Consider the following 17,190-nt stretch of genomic DNA (forward strand, 5'->3'; position numbering starts at 1 on the left):
CAACTTAAAAAAAAAACAGTTGGCAACATATTCTCAGGAGCGCCTGCAATAAATCTAATGAGAATTGCTTGTATGACACACACACACACACACACACTTGCGTGTGAAGATGTTTGTGTTTGGAAATGGTGTTTGACAGGGCCATTTTAGAAAGTCACACCAAGAGCGTGTAGAGGAGACAGGCAGTGTGTCATAAGTGACAGGAACATTTTGGCACATGATTAATTTAGCTGGGGAAAATGGCTGGAAGAGCTACTGTTGCTTTGTATTTTTAATGTGTCACTTGGTCCTTGTTTACTTTAATTGTCATTAAGACCGTGGTGTTTTGCTGTCATGGATAATGGCTGGATGATTGCTGATCTGTCCATAAATTATGTTTGGTAACACTTTATTTTAATATGTCACTGTTACAGTTTACCTACCTAATTAGGTACAGTGGTACAACCTGTGTAACAACATGTACTATCAGGTACTATCATTGTACTTGCATTATGCATTTGTGGGTACCTACATATAGTTGTTACATTGTAATACTGAGTGCTTTTTCAAAACTTTTTGCCAATTTGCCTACATTTTCATCAGAGGCAAAGAGCTGACCTGAGACCTGCTGGATGGGGTAAATCTGGTCATGATAGATTTGATATACAAACCATTCTTAGCTCCAGTCAAGGTCTCATTGTCTTCAGTGTACATGTAACAGCTGTGCTGCTACAACCTTGTTACTCTTTGATACAGTGGAATAAACCTATTAAGTGTACCAGTTAATTACTTACATGTACATATGACATGTATGTTGTGTCTTCGATGTCTACTAATATTAGGTCTACTAATTCACTACATAGTACATCAACTGTGTTGGTACACACTTATTGGCAGTGGCATAAACCCATTAAAATGAAGTGTACCAGTTAAGTACTTACAATTACATATTACATGTTGTGTCATTGGTGTCTTGGAACATGTCTGCCATTACCCTACGTAGCACATGTATCAACTGTGTTGGTATCCACAAATACATAATGCAAGTACAATGATAGTACCTGATAGTACATGTTGTTACACAGGTTGTACCACTGTACCTAATTAGGTAGGTACACTGTAAAAGCGACACATTAAAATAAAGTGTTACCGACATTCACTCTCACTCTCTCTTTCACAGGTATGGCTTAAAGGTGTTTAAAACCTTCACTATCTTCATCATTGTTGTCCTGTGTTCGGTAAGTCCCTCTTCCCTATTGTATACTTTTAAAATAGAGTCACATCTGGATGCTTCACAGGTCTGTTACCGGTCACAAAGTACACACTAAGTTTCTGCAAGTCAAAATAAAGATATTTATTATTTGGTCATAATTTCTATTTCTGAAAAATTAAGATAACGCTTATGCATCTGTGTGTAAAGTGGGAGACGTCATTTTAAGATGAAATTGAAATTCTGCGTGAGTCGACTGTGAATGAGTTTCCCCATCTCTGCTCTGTGTGTTTACAGCTGCTCTTCAGCATGTACCCTGACCGTGAGAACCCCTGGACAATGCTGGCCGTCTCGTCCACAGAGAGCTTCTGTATCCTCCTATAGCCTGTAACTCCCAGCGGTCTTATTCCGCATAAAACACATCCTAACAGGCTTGTGCAAAATTCCAGAACTGAATTGAAACTGGCTCTAAAATTCCAATTCAATTCTTGAATTTCACTTGCATTTCAATTGAGGTAGCAAACAGGAAGCAGAATTGCAATTCGAATTGTGCACAACCCTGCATCCTAAAGGGCCAGGCGCATGCAGGCTCAACTGCAGCACAGGTGCCTGACGGAGGTGATGTCCTCCTAAGTGCAGAGTTTGAGATGAGTCAAGCACAGTATCAATAGGGGTGTATTCATCCTAGTTTTTGGATGCATTTGTTGCTTGGCATTGTGTTATCATTGTTGTCCAAGGTAAAACCACTTTCAGATATATCTTAGAACATGCATTGTGATCTTCTGAGGTAGATGTGCTTACCACCAGGCTTGGAATTTCAACATTCTGGGGGCAAGGCCACTTGGCCTTCAGTTGGGCATATTTGGTGGAGGGCACAAAGGCCACATGTCAGGGCACTAAGGCCAACGTTAACTATACAGTAGTAGGCTATAAAAATGATCAAAGTTGTATTTAGCCTATTCACTGCAGTAGACCTGCATCACTGTATGAAACATTACAAAAACATGAAACATGACGCATTACATATAACTGTAAATCATCTGATCATCTAATATTTGCAGATATCTAGGCTATATTTAACATTTATTTGATATTTGGCCTGTTATGAAATCATGTATTGAACAATTTAAGCACAGCTCAGCTTTAAGAAAGTCAAATAGCCTAGATGCATGCTTAGCATTTTGTGATCATTAAGGCTAGAATTTATGATTAAATTGAATGATATTATTTACTTTTCTCGCAAACTGTTCACCACAGCAATTAGCGGATGACATCGTTTAAAAGCTGAGAAAAAGCTCTTTACTTGTGATGTCTGTGTGATGAGTAGGCTACTTAGTTCAACTGAGAAGAATGGGTGAATTTGGACGCCCTTTTTTTCTTGCGCTAACTTTCTCCACTGCGTAATTTGCGCTGTGAATGCTAAGATTGTTTTGACAGGCCATAGGCTAAATATATATCGCTATTAGTAGGACGCAAAGCAGAATATTGAAAGAAGGGGGCACCAAGGCCACCGTGGCCTGTAAACCTCTGATTTTCAAAGGGGCGTCACGGCCAAAGCAGGGGGCTACGACGGCCATGGCCGTCGTTGCCGCCGTGAAATTCCTACCCTGCTTACCACCATTATTTTTGTCAAGCAATTACATATTAAAACACATGCAGCCATTGTTAAAGCCCTTGCCATGCCAGCCATCTGTACCATCTCCCTCATGAAATGTTCACCCTCCAAAACAGACACCTAAACAGATAATGCAGTATTAGTTAATAAATGCAGCAAAACATCTGATCTGTTGTTTTTCCTGAGCTTTGGCGTCTCACAGCTATGAACCTGACGGATTTCCGTGGCAATGCCCAGCTGAAACTCCAGATGGGCGGGCCCTTTGTGGCTCGGGCTGAAGACATTCCCGCATCGGAGTACATCCTCGTCCAGGTGGAGCAAATAGAGGAGGTGGGGCCTCGCAGGAGGCGTGCACAGCAGGTCAGTGACCTTTTGGCCATAAACCAACTGACCAATCAAATTCAGTGTGCCCATGTTGACCAGTCACACAGACAACATCACATGCAGTGTGCCCTCCTCTACTTAACAATTAGTGACTACATTTTACACAGTTATTCTCATAATTAGTATTCTGAATCTCCCAGTATTACCCAGATGAATGTATTGGGCACATGTAGAAATACATCATTGATAGCAATGCCTAATGTGTACATTGGATATTATGGTAATGTTTCGCAAAAAAAAAATGCACAGATCACATAATTGCAACAGAATATTAAACTTCTCTCCAGTTCTACCCTGACTGAGTGCACATTGAAATAAATGAATCTCTCCAATAAGCCGAAGCCCCCACTGCGTTCAATTCATTCAGCCCAACCTCTCCCACAGGTCGTCTATAATTGGAGCATCCCTCTGCACTCTCAGCGGAGCGACCAGATCGTTAGGACGAGGACATTTGAGATGCTGAGCAGGTACGGCCCCATCATCTGCTCCCATCACACTGGGCAAAGCTCTATTGAGTGTATTAAAAAGGGAAATGCTTTGATGTCTCTTTCTCCCTTCCCTTCGCAGTGGGCCCCAGCCAGTAGCCATTAACTGCTATGGGCCAACTGCTCTGTATTAGCGCAGATATAAACTTAATGAGTTATGATAGCAGGTTACTTTAAATGGGGAATTTTATTGCTCTCATAATGCTGTCATCTTAACACCCAGAGAAATTAAGGGGAGATAATGTTTCCCATTCGATTAAAGTTTTCACAGACTTCACTGAGTTACTTTAATGCTGTCCGCTTGTCAGGAGCCTAGCGTGAACTGGAACGGGAACTTTCTGTTGGTTAGTTAGGTGTCGGTAAGATTGCTTGTAGAAAGCTGTCCAGTCTAATCCCAGTTTGTTCACACTTCCGGGTGTATTCATAATGCCCCCTCATGTGGAAAAACTCAGCGCAGATGGAACCATGCCAGTTAGGACCACAGCAAAGCCTGACCTCTATGTATATAGTAGCCCCCAGACACCAAACACTGCCCACACAGCTTGATACGTCTGAAGGAGGACCACTGGACCAGTGTCCAGACTTGTAGGCCGATGTGAATGTGATTGTGTGGCCATTTTCCTGAACATGGATTAAGCCTAGTGCTACACTCCTTTCAGTAGAGATTATCACTGAACATGTCTTTATCATGGGCAAGTGAAAAATGTGAATGAACTTGTGAGCGAAGTTTAAATCAAAAATCTCCATGCCCGGCACCCTGCTGTGCTGCCTTTGGCCAATTACTGGGCCACCTGATTCTTCCCAGCTTCCCCCACCCGCCGCCCCCCCAGCGGAGCCTCTCCCTGGAGGCGTGACATCCACATCTCTCCAGATTTACTGCCATTGACAGGATCGAGGCAGCTGAGCTGCACAGATTTGAGCCGAGCGGCACGTCTCCTGCTGTAAATTGCGTGGGTGGGTGTGCGGGTCCCCGGCCGATATTAAAAGATGTAAATCAGCAGGCGCTCGGCCCGTAATGAGTGCGGGGAACACAGGGCTCCGGCCTTTTGTCCCCAGGCCAATATCCGCTATCACTGGGCTGGAGCCGAGATGTGATTATAGACACACTTACATTTTCTCTCTCTCTATCTCTCTCTCTCTCTCTCTCTCTCTCTCTCTCTCTCTCTTTCTCTCTCTTCCAGCTCTCCGGTCGTAATCACAGTGCAGGCCTTTCTGCTGGACAGCCAGGTGGTGCCCCTCTCCATGACTCACCAGTCCCTCTTCGCTACCGTGGAAACGCAGGTGCTCATGGCTGGAATCATACTGGCAGGGGTCTACGTGCTAATCATCTTTGAGGTAAAATCCCAGCACCACCCACACCTGCACCCACCACCTCCACCTGCATCAACACCCCTGAGTTCTAACATCCAGCATCCAGCAACCAGCATCATCTCCAGCTGTGGTCCAGGCTGTGGCTGTTTGCTCTGCACAGTCCTTGCACGTTTTTTACAGACGCATGTGTCATTTACTCACGAGAAAGTTCATCCCTGGCCCGTACCGTTTGCAGAGCGCTATTATTTATCTTGTCCGCCTACGTGTTTGTGTTCTCACGGCGGAGGTGCGTGGGTTTACACAAACGGCTCCCACCAATGGCCAATTATAAACCGCAGATCTATTTATAGCCCAGATCACAGCGGGTAAAAGTTCCCTCTTCACACAGCCGAGCTAAATGCCTGGAGAGAAGCTGGGTCTGTTTGGCTCTGAAATGGCGACGAAAGTCATTGACACATTGGAGGAAACTGCAAGCTGAGCTGTAAAAAAAACATGGTGTCTCTAAACATGAAGAGGCACTTTGACTAAGAACAGAGATCAGAGGGAAGAATCAGTTTGAGGAGAATCACTCTCAGATGCTCTTTAGTCAGATACAAAATGGTGTCTGTGTTGGTCCCAACGTACAATAGCATTTAGCAAAGCAGATGCATATGGGTTTTACATGATGGAAAATAGGATGTCTCTAGGTCAGATGCCTTTTAAAACAGAGCTCTGCAAATCTGCCTTTAATGCTTAGTGGCACTGTCTCCTACTCACCACTAGAGGTCACTGAATACTCTGATGCGGAGAGACTCGTTCTCCCCTCACTCTGTGAAGAAGCTTCGACCTGGCAGGCTTCTCAGGAGCACAGTCGCGGTCAGTCAGATGTACAGTCCACCCCATCTTAGACCGTGGCCAAGCCCAGAGCTCTCGGTGTCAGCGCGATGCATTAACACTGAGCTGAGAATGATGAAAGGGTCCTGTGCTGAAACAGAGAGATGAGTTCAAGACCGATATTGATTTCTCTCTCTCTCTTTTTTGTTTTTTTTGTCTCCCTCCCTCCCTTCCTCTCTCCATCCCTCTCTTCCCACATCTCTACAGGGAGTAAGTCAGTGCCCTTCCATTCAAGCACACAGAGCTGAATTTCATGTAATTACATTAAAAGCTCATGTGTGCCCTTCTCCAATGGAGGTCTGAGAATGTTTTTTTCTCAACCACTGCTCAGTGCAAAGACACCGCTGGACACAAAGACTCATTTCAATGTAGCCCAAGCTGCTTGGCCACATCTGCAAATAAAAGCATATAGAAAATCCATCCTTTTTTATCAGAAGTATAAGCGTATTCTTTCCAGAAATAGAGAAAGAGCTTCCAAAAGCGGATAGAAGGACAGACTCTGAATGGAAGTATACAAACAGACCGCCTAGTCGCACAGACACAAGCAAGCATCTTCCCGAAGCTTTTAATTGTAGGCCTGCCTAATTAGCGGTACATCCTTTGTGACTGCTGAACAGTAGATCTTCTTTTCAAGGATGTATACCCTTGGTGGATGCCCACGTGAAAAAGAAAACCTTGAGTTTTTCTTTTTACAGTTTTGGAACAGGCTTTTTTTTTCAGAAGGCTCCTGTGTGACAACAATGTATTATCTGACGCCTGAGGAACCGAGAGAACTGTGGGGTACTCCATGTTCTAATTATTCCTGTTTGTTCTTTGGGGAAAACGTGAGGTGCCGTACAGTCCCGTAGTCCGTAATTAGGCCATTGTGAAGGAAGAGGAGGCTGACGGGCTTTTGTTAAACACATTACGACAGTCGGAAAGTTTCCACATGCTCCAGTTTTGTTTCACTTACCTCTTTGTCGTATTGCAAAGAACAATGGAGATCTTCACCTTTTCTTTCTCTTTCTTTTTTCATCCTGCCTTCTTCTCCTGCTGTCTCTTTTCCATGGACACACATACATGCACACACACACACACACAGACTCAGGCATACACATATCATATGGACACACATTTGCTCTCTCTCTCTCTCTTTCTTTCTCATTCTGTCTATAACTGTCTTTGTGCCTAGTTGAGACACAATTAGAGCTACATAACCTTTGCATTCTTTTATTTAAGACCCCTGACTCCTCTTCTCCTCTCTGGTGGAGTAAGGGAATGGCTTTTGTTTAAGACCCTGTAAGACCCCTGACTCTACTAATTACCCTATTCCCCACTTTAATCCGACAGACTTGCTCTTTCATTTCCATGTGTCTCTAAGCAAGTGTTGTTATTGGGATCCGGAGGCTTCGTTGGCATAGTGGTCGGTCCGAAAGAGCCTCTAGCCCCTCAACCCAGAAACACTTCCAACCCTTCAGTGTGCAGTTGGTGACCTAGTTCTTCACATCTTTTTTTTCTTTCTTTTTCTTTTTGTGTGTGTTTCCATGAAATAAAGATGGTTGGGAAGCACCCAGGCTTTTCTATTTTCTGCCCGATCAGGCAGACATGTTCTCTACCACGCTCAATGTTTCATGACCAAATGCATCATACATGATTGTAGTATCCGCTTTCTCTGTGGCTATCCCAGTGGAACGGGGGGATTTAGTGAAATTCACCTTGAGCATTGTGTTGATAAGAAGAAAAAAAACATAACAGATAGTATAATCTACTTGGACGCCAGTGGCTTAGCATGTCTCCCCGCTGAGCTCTTTTCCCATTCTAAGAATGATGGGGTAGGTTTGGGAGAGCGCCCCATCTGCTCATGTGCTAATGGCGCTTAGGGGACAGGTTATCAGGCCGCACAGGTGGTAATGAGAGTAAAAGGGGGTGGCAGACAAGCCTGTGGTGAGCAGCTTTTTCCCTCATCCTGGTGCTAGGAATGGTGGTTAACTCAAACAGCCACTTGCATGAACTTCGGTCTGCTGCAGTGCACGTTTCTTGTTAAACATTGTTATCCTTTACAAATAGAGACTGAAGAAAATCGCTCTTCTGTGGGGGTGTGCAGAGCTCTTTAAATTCACAACTCTTTAAATCGGCTCTCCTGGAATGTTCTTCCTAACATTAAAAAAAGGTAAACTGTTATTTGCAATTCAGATGGTCACTCAGAGAGCCATCAATTAAACATGTGACAGAGTGAGGTGCATATTGGTTTGGCCACAGGACAGGTACCAGCAGGGCTAGTCTATGATTGTGGCCACGCTGGCTAGAATACTCAGTACCTTTGGTGTGAGAATTTTTTTTTTTATAAATAGCCCTACATACATTACACACTGTACATAAATTTAGTATATGGGCGCATGCCCTCAACCACTGGAGTGACAGATGTACAAGACATTGGCAGTATAAAAGGCAATTGACAGTATGAATTGTGACATCTGTTTATAGGAACATGGCATGAGAAATATATGGAATGCACAGAGTATGGAGTAAGGTGAAGCAAAATTTTTAGGAAATTGATATCATTATGTGGTATTTCAAGATACAGATCATACACATACACAAAAAATTCTAAATGTGAACCTCACAGCAGCTTCATTGTCAATTAATTGTGGTTTGAACATGGGTTTGTGGGGGACCAGGGCAGGCAGGATGTACCTTGCAATCACGGCATTACCCAAATGGTTATCTTCACGGGCGGGAAATGACAGGGAGACTCAGCCGAGATGTGCCTCCGAGGGGCTACTCTCATTTGCCAGCGGGGCCGTTCGCAGCGATGCCACCTTCCTCTTCTCTCCGCTCGTCTACTCTCCTCACCTCTCTTCTCGTCTTCTCGTCTCCTCTCTTTTCTCCTCCCCTTCCCTCTCTTGCACCTCTCTTTGATTGCTGTGTCGGGTAATGAACCTGTGCCACTGTCACCAACTGCTAAATAAAGCACAAGAGTGTCTTCTACCCTACTCCCCACGATAAAAGTGGTGGTGGTGGAGGTGGTGGAGGCTGCCTGTCAGTGCGGTCCTGGGTCAACACGCTTCATCAGAGGGAAAATTGCCAGCGAGCCCCCAGTGCATGCTGTTCCTCGGTGCTTTGTCTTATAGAGTCAGGTGATGACGGTGCTCAGAGCTCCAAACTTTCGGGAACAATGAGCGCACACGGAGCACTGCGAGGAGGCTGCCCGCTCTGTTAGCTGCTAATTACGGTCATTTCGCTCGACAATGGGCCTCCAGCGTAATCATATCTTTGTAAAAAAATACTCCCGCTCAGCCTGGGAGTGATTTTTATTTTTTTTCACTGTTACAAAATCTTTTTTCTTCGCCCCTTTTCCTGTCTTTTTTTTTTCCCCCACTGCCTTGATGAAGCCAGTCATTTCTCCCTGGGGAAGCATGCCCTGTGCTTTTACTTCGCCAGCGGTGGAACCACTTACAGGAAAATAGCCTTTCAAGTCTCCAACAAACCCCTTACTATATCATAAAGCCCCTCAGTGGGTTCACCAGGCCTTCTCTGCACCGGTGAATCAGGGCACCTTTTCAGGGGAACGTAATAACGCCAGTGATATAGTGTGAGGCTCTATGTCAGTGTTTCTCAAAGTGTGGTCCGGGGACCACTAGTGGTCCGCAAGCTATCCCAAGTGGTCCGCGAGCAGACGTGGTCAAATATAATATAGATGAGTTGTTTGCAATATTGAACCAACTTGTATGTAAATTCAAACAGCAACATGCCTATGCAAGCTACGCCAGTTTAAATCATATGAATCCTTTGACACAATAAGCAAGGTGAGTAGGCCTATTATAATCATATGAATCCTTTGACACAATAAGCAAGGTGAGTAGGCCTATTATAATATACTGCTGAAGTATGTCTACTCATCTTTTTTTTTAGCTACAGAAAAAGTTTGAGAAACACTGCTCTATGTGACTGACCGGTCTGCCAGCATGGTCCACTGTGTGGATGGATGTATAGAGATATATGTTTAAAAATCCCATTTCCCTCCCTGTGCATAATTCATCAAGCTTCCCAGTAACTCTACATGTTGTTAAAAGTCATACATTTGAGTGAGAACTCGCTAAGTTGCCCGGATGCACTCTAGATATGTATGTCCGTTTGTGTCTGTTTGCCAAACTGTTGTTGTATACATACAAGTTGATGCACATGCCATGCAGTAGAGCAAGGGTTTCCCTCATGGGCAGTGTCGCTAACAGACTGTTCTGTTCTCTTTCTGTTTCCGTCTGCAGATCGTCCACCGGACACTAGCGGCCATGCTGGGATCCCTGGCAGCCCTGGCTGCCCTGGCCTTCGTTGGAGATGTACGGCTTTTCCTCATCTGTTACTTGCTGATAGTGACTCCACTCTTTATTGCAAGCGATGAACTTTGGAGACTTATCAATTAACTATGAGGACCCATATAGTCATTATGTCTTTATAGCTGGGAATGGGAGAGAGAGAGAGGAAGAGAGGGTGATAGAGAGAGGCATTTACGTTTCATCATTAAGGCCGTGAAGAGAGTGGGCTTATTTTACTCGACTGCCTGGAGAATGCAATTAAGCACACGCAAGATTGTAGTGTGTGTGTGCACGTGTGTGTGTGTGTGTGTGTGTGTGTGTGTATGTGTGTGTGTTAGGGTTGGATGGAGTGGGTGGATGCGTGGGGAGGCTAAGCTTTGGTCACATCGTATTTAATGCAATCATAAACAAAAAATATGATTTGAAACAACAACTCCTTTTCTCTAGTCCACTCGAGCCAGAGGATACAGTGTGCTTCATGATGAATGGGTAATCCCAAGAAGAGTGGGTTCTTTCTGGCCAGTGAGAGATTTGAAACTCGCTGAGACCCCGGAGGCAGCTAATAGACCATTAAACTTAGAACAAGAGCAGTATGAGTAATGAGCGAAACTTTGGTCCCTGTTGCATTGTCTAGTGAGTTCAGGGAGAGCCAGCTGGTAATTACTCTGAGACCAAGAGGACGGAGTGATATTTATTGGTGGTCTTGCCCCCTGTCTTTCTCTCCCTCTCTCTCTCTCTCTCTCTCTCTCTCTTTCTCTCTCTCTCTCTCTCTCTCTCTCTCTCTCTCGCTCTCTCGTGCGCTCTCTCTCTGTCCCTCAGAGGCCTAGCCTGATGACGGTGGTGGAGTGGATCGACTACGAGACCCTGGCTTTGTTGTTCGGGATGGTGAGTGAGACCTCCTCGTCCTGGCACGCTTCTCTTCCTCCACTCTAAATATATGCTTTCCTGTGAAGTGCCGCTGTCAGGGCACTTGTCAAGCCGCATCCTCAGCATCGCAAACATGAAACAAATCCCATTCACCTTCAAAGAGAAAAAACAAAAGAGAATAAGAAGAAGAAGAAAAAAAATGCCTGTGATATTGTTTAACTCGTGTGTGTGTGTGTGTGTGTGTGTGTGTGTGTGTGTGTGTGTGTGTGTGTGCACGTTCGTTTTTTTTCATTTTTTTCTCTTTCTCCCCATCCCTGGCACCGAAATGCAACAAGCACGGCGCTCCACCAAAGCCCCCCCCCCCCCCATTCTCTCATGTCTTACTGCGAGAGCCGATCTCTTCGAGGTCCTGATGTGTTCAAAGCCTGTCTCCATGGCAACACGCCCGTCCAATCACTCCTGATGCAAAGTGGCGATGACTACATGCTAAAAGTAGTTACGAGAGAGAAATGAAAGCGAAGCGGAGCAGAATGAAAGCCAGTGCGCCTCCACCCAATTCTCCACGCGTTCGCTGATCCAGAAGCAGGCAGAACAACAATTGCACAGAATGAGATTTATAAATATGATTTTGAAAAATGGACGAAATTTCAACTTTTTCTGGCTCGGATTGGGGATAGACACAGGATGCGTGCTGCTCACTGTCTGCCAGCCCATCAGGGATTAATTGCTGTTCTATAAACAGGAAGTCAGCATGATTCGTGAACATTAAAAAAGCCTCAAAACTCAAAAAAATAAAAATAAAAGAGGACAAATTGCTTTTATTTAATTAATTAGGATATTTAAGAGAGTTTTTTTTTAATGTCTTTCCTGATTCGGGTATTGCTTTTATTTTCAGACCAATACCCTTGTGGCTATGCCCCCTTGAGAGGACTTGTAAATTGGTAGTTAAGGACATAACAAGCTCTTTCTTTGTCCCACTTTTGAAGCTTCCTCAACAAACCTCAACAAATCCTTGTTTTTTCATGTGTTTTATGATTTTTTGTCCTTTTTGTCTTTCAGATGATCTTGGTGGCCATATTCTCTGAGACGGGCTTCTTTGACTACTGTGCCGTGAAGGTAAACTCATCGCCGTGTCTTTAGCGCGTGTGTTTGATGTGTATTTCCAGTGTGGCCTCTTGCTTGAGACTCCTCTGCAGTTGTGCGTCCTCAGTGCTGGAAGCCTCCAGTCCAGACATGGCCGTGCTTCAAGGACGGGACGGAGTTACACACATCCCAGAACACGTCCTTTACGCTTGATGAGAATGCACTTAATCTCACAACCAAACAAACACGTGTGCCGATGTTTACTAATAGACCACTCATGTTAAATCCTTAGTGGAAGAAATTCTATATATTATATTTGCCGTTTTCAGGTGAGGTCTTTTATGCTGCTGTGTGCTGGCCTTGGAGCGAAGTGGCAATCAGCAATCAGTCATTTCTCCCTCAGGATGGGGAGCGGTCACGTTAAAAAATGATTTATCTGAGACCTGATGGGGATATATCGAGGCCCTGTGAATGGTTGCTAAACGAAATTAGTGCGAACAAATCTTTTCAGGTGCTATAAAAATGTCCATGAATCATAGGAAAGCAGGCCACCAAACGTGACAGAGACAGAGACGTGCATCATTCTGGACTCCTAACAGGCTGTGTGGGGGGGAAATGAAGGGCAGGGTGTGTGTGTGTGTGTGTGTGCGTGTGTGTGTGTGTGTGTGTGTGTATGGAAATCCTGTTAGGGTGCTGTTGAGCGGCCTCTGAACCCTGCCACGCGAAACCCTCGCGCAGAATTAATGGCAGGCGGCGCGGGGGAGCGAGTGAGTGCCTGACACCTCCGTCCTTCAGGTAACACACGGGCCGCCTCTCTCTGTGTGTGACACAGTACGCCACCTGAGAGGGGGGTGGGTGTGGGTGTGTGTGTGTGTGTGTGTGTGGGGGGGGGGACTCATGAATACAAAGCCCCTCTTTCCACAAGGGCAGGCACTCTGAAATTAACATATCAGCTCAAAGATGACCTTCCTGTCCAAAGTCCAAGTGCCTCATTCTCATCTAAGAGAAGGCATGCACACCTGTGCTCTGCGTCTGAACTGAATGGTAGTGGAGGCTTGTTTTCTGGAGGGGGATTAGGGTGACCTGGATCGGATGTTTGTGGTTGTTTTCATGGAAGTGCTCATGTACCGGCAACTCTCAGTATACTCGTTGTGTTTGTGTGGGCCTGATTGTGGCCATTTGTTAGAGGAGAGTGACTAAGTTTTCTTTTAGTGGAGTACACTCAGTTTGTGAGTGTAGTCGAGTGAATGAATACACCCTGATTGGAGCGTGTGTGTGTCTGTGTGTGTCTGTGTGTGTGTGTGTGTGTGTGTTCAGTCCCTGATTGCTACCTTTTCGATTAGGGCCAGGCGATGTTGTAGGGTAGATGTAACACCCCCATAATGGCACTTGATTACGCTGATTCCTGACAGCTAAGTTCATGTCTCTATGGAGATGCCCTCACACCAGCAGTGGCCTCGTTGCTGGGGCTTGCTTTTCTCTGGAAGGTTCTGTGGGTCGTAATTAAACAAATTGGAGCGTCACCGCAGAGTTTGTGCTGCCTGCCTGCTCGCCAAGTTTTTTGCAGCAAAAGAAAAGCAGTCAAAGAACATGAAACAATAATTTGCTACCTTTCCTACAAATCTTTTGGGGATTAGATTGTTTTTTTTTCCCTTTTCTTGTCATTAATAAGATTTGTTTGACTGTTTCCACACATAATTGCTTTTGTTTATGAAATTAAATCGTTGATAACATGAATTGTCAGAACAAAGGGGTGGTGGTGGTGGTAAAAATAAGTGAACAAACAAACACAGTATCACAGCTAAAATATCCCATTTATCAGATCGGAGCGACCACTGCTTTTAGTTCCCCACTAATTGGTTTTGAGTAGAACATGGTCAAGACACAAACAAGCCACCCAACTTGCTAAATACCTAATTTTGTCTGACGTGTCTGTATGTATTCAGGTCTCATTCTTCACTGCTGGAGCGGCTGGCTAATGACCCCCCCCCCCCCCCCCTTCTCTCTCCACTTTGTTCTCGCAGGCCTACCAGCTGTCCAGAGGCCGAGTGTGGCCCATGATCATCATTCTCTGCCTCATCGCTGCTATCCTCTCCGCCTTCCTGGATAACGTCACCACCATGATGCTCTTCACGCCGGTCACCATCAGGTACGCCACGTCGTTTACTTGTAAACTTGTAAACCGTAAGCTCATGTGGGTTTTCATTCTGGGGATTAGCAGGGCAACACACACACACACAAACTGTGTGTGTCAAAATAACCAAATTATCACTTTGATACAATATCTTTATACCAATACTGAAATGATACCTAGTCAGAGACCCAAAACATCACGTTTGAACATGTTAACCACACTCACACTAAATTTGTTGTTAATTGCCGTGCCACAAAAACTAATTCACGGATTGGGATAAATGCAGAGACCAAATTTCCCTCACGGGATCAAAAGAGTATATATACTTACTTACTTACTTAAAAGTTTGTTTGCTCCAGTTGTTTGACGTAGTCTCTAATTGGGGACATATGATTGAGGATAATTATGTTCTCTATCACCTTCTCTAACGTAACCTGTCATTCTTAGAAAACCTTGTGCGTGTCAGCATGTCTCTAAGGTGCTTCGGCAAGTTCGATGTGTGCCTCTCTTGGTCTAAATCGCTTTAAGTTTTTTTTTTACAGACGGCCTCTTGCCCTCGCTGTCAGCGATATAGTTATAGTAGTTAGGAAAGAACCATGGCCTGTAGTAAGAAGTTGTACTTGTGTGGCATCTTGTGTCAGATAAGGTCTAACCAAAGTTATTCCAGACGTAAGTATAAGTATAAGTAAGTACTCTTTTGATCCCGTGAGGGAAATTTGGTCTCTGCATTTATCCCAATCTGTGAATTAGTGAAACACACACAGCACACAGTGAACACACAGTGAGATGAAGCACACACTAACCCGGAGCAGTGAGCTGCCTGCTACAACGGCGCTCGGGGAGCAGTGAGGGTTAGGTGCCTTGCTCAAGGGCACTTCAGCCGTGGATGTGGGAATGGGAGAGCAGTGCTCAACCACTTCCCCCGCCCACATTTTTCCTACTGGTCGGGGATCAAACCGGCAACCCTTCGGTTACAAGCCCAAAACCCTAACCAGTAGGCCACGGCTGCACGGCTGACATTGCTTCAAAGCATCTGGTTTTGGCAAGACTATAGCCACGCCTCTCATTAGGTCACAGCCACTCAGTTGCTTTGTTCATGAGAGGGGAAAAAAGGGGAAAGAAATGGCCATGGCCAATGTGTATGCATGGAGCATGTCAGGTAGTGGAGGCAGAGCTCTGCAAACACACACAGGACATAGCTTTTATTTAAACACACACAGGACATAGCTTTTATTTAAACACACACAGGACATAGCTTTTATTTAAACACACACAGGACATAGCTTTTATTTAAACACACACAGGACATAGCTTTTATTTAAACACACACAGGACATAGCTTTTATTTAAACACACACAGGACATAGCTTTTATTTAAACACACACAGGACATAGCTTTTATTTAAACACACACAGGACATAGCTTTTATTTAAACATACACAGGACATAGCTTTTATTTAAACACACACAGGACATAGCTTTTATTTAAACACACACAGGACATAGCTTTTATTTAAACACACACAGGACATAGCTTTTATTTAAACACACACAGGACATAGCTTTTATTTAAACACACACAGGACATAGCTTTTATTTAAACACACACAGGACATAGCTTTTATTTAAACACACACAGGACATAGCTTTTATTTAAACACACACAGGACATAGCTTTTATTTAAACACACACAGGACATAGCTTTTATTTAAACACACACAGGACATAGCTTTTATTTAAACATACACAGGACATAGCTTTTATTTAAACACACACAGGACATAGCTTTTATTTAAACACACACAGGACATAGCTTTTATTTAAACACACACAGGACATAGCTTTTATTTAAACACACACAGGACATAGCTTTTATTTAAACATACACAGGACATAGCTTTTATTTAAACATACACAAAAAAAAAGGAAATCGTATTGTTTTTGAAGGTCGGGTATCATGATACTTTTTTAGTATCAGTACATTGTGCAACACTAACACATGCACGCACACACACACACACACACACACACACACACACACACACACACACACACACACACACACACACACACACACACACACACACACACACACACACCTGTCTCTAATTTAATCTCTCCCGCCTCACCCCAGATTGATTAGAGCTGTCAGGCGTGTGCCGCTGGACGAGCGGAATGGAATCCCTGCCCGCTCACCTGCCCATTCCAAATGAGATTTCTCACACACACACACACACACACACACACCCCCACACACACACACACACACACACACACACACACACACACACACATGGCCCCCCCACCCAGGCCTTCAGTGGGTTTTATTCAGATGCAACAAACGCTGTGCACAGAGGTTGTTCAAATTGATTGTGTTTTTGCAGACTATGTGTGACCGCACACAATGTTGTCCCATTTGAGGATACTATATCTCATTTTCATTCATAGATTCTCTCTTATTCCCTTGCGCTCTCTCTCTCTCTCTCTCTCTCTCTCTCTCTCTCTCTCTCTCTCTCTCTCTCTTTCTCTCTCTCTCTCTCTTATGCTGCTCACTTTTTACCGCTTTCCAGTTCTCGCCCTCTCTCTCTCCTCTGACTCCGCGGGTGGAGCACAGGGCTCACAGCATTTAAATGCTCTGTGAATGCAATTAGGTGCCTGCTTAATAAAAGGAGTTTGTCCCCCGAGAGAGAGAGAAAGAGAGAGAGAGAGAGAGAGAGAGAGAGAGAGAGAGAGAGAGAGAGAGAGAGAAAGAGAGAGAGAGAGAGAAGAGAGAGAGAGAGAAGAGAAAGAGAGAGAGAGAGAGAGAGAGAGAGAGATCGGGAGTCCTGGAGGGCGTTTGGCACGCAGGATTCCTCCGGGCTGCTAGCTGTCTTTGAGCCTCATGCGAGGAGATGTGAGGTTGTGCTCTCCGTCTCGACGAAGCCGCCCGCCTCATCATTCTCTCTCTCGCTCCGT

General features: G+C 44.6%; 1 protein-coding gene across 1 annotated transcript in view; it reads left to right on the plus strand.

The window, feature by feature from the left end:
* Positions 1–17,190, plus strand: part of oca2 (oculocutaneous albinism II) — an 83,535-nt gene that overhangs the window by 8,784 nt on the left and 57,561 nt on the right. Inside the window, exons 4-12 of the mRNA XM_076277582.1 lie at positions 1,160–1,217; positions 1,487–1,559; positions 3,007–3,164; positions 3,573–3,655; positions 4,855–5,008; positions 10,102–10,173; positions 10,969–11,034; positions 12,076–12,132; positions 14,124–14,248. Coding sequence (XP_076133697.1) covers positions 1,160–1,217; positions 1,487–1,559; positions 3,007–3,164; positions 3,573–3,655; positions 4,855–5,008; positions 10,102–10,173; positions 10,969–11,034; positions 12,076–12,132; positions 14,124–14,248 — 846 coding nt within the window. The remainder of the gene's footprint in view (positions 1–1,159; positions 1,218–1,486; positions 1,560–3,006; positions 3,165–3,572; positions 3,656–4,854; positions 5,009–10,101; positions 10,174–10,968; positions 11,035–12,075; positions 12,133–14,123; positions 14,249–17,190) is intronic.

The sequence above is a fragment of the Alosa pseudoharengus genome, unplaced genomic scaffold (genome assembly GCF_046254945.1).
Source record: "Alosa pseudoharengus isolate Yale_2024_CS ecotype anadromous, Long Island Sound unplaced genomic scaffold, YU_APseudo_1.1 YU_APseudo_1.1_scf_11, whole genome shotgun sequence".
Taxonomy (NCBI): Eukaryota; Metazoa; Chordata; class Actinopteri; order Clupeiformes; family Clupeidae; genus Alosa; species Alosa pseudoharengus.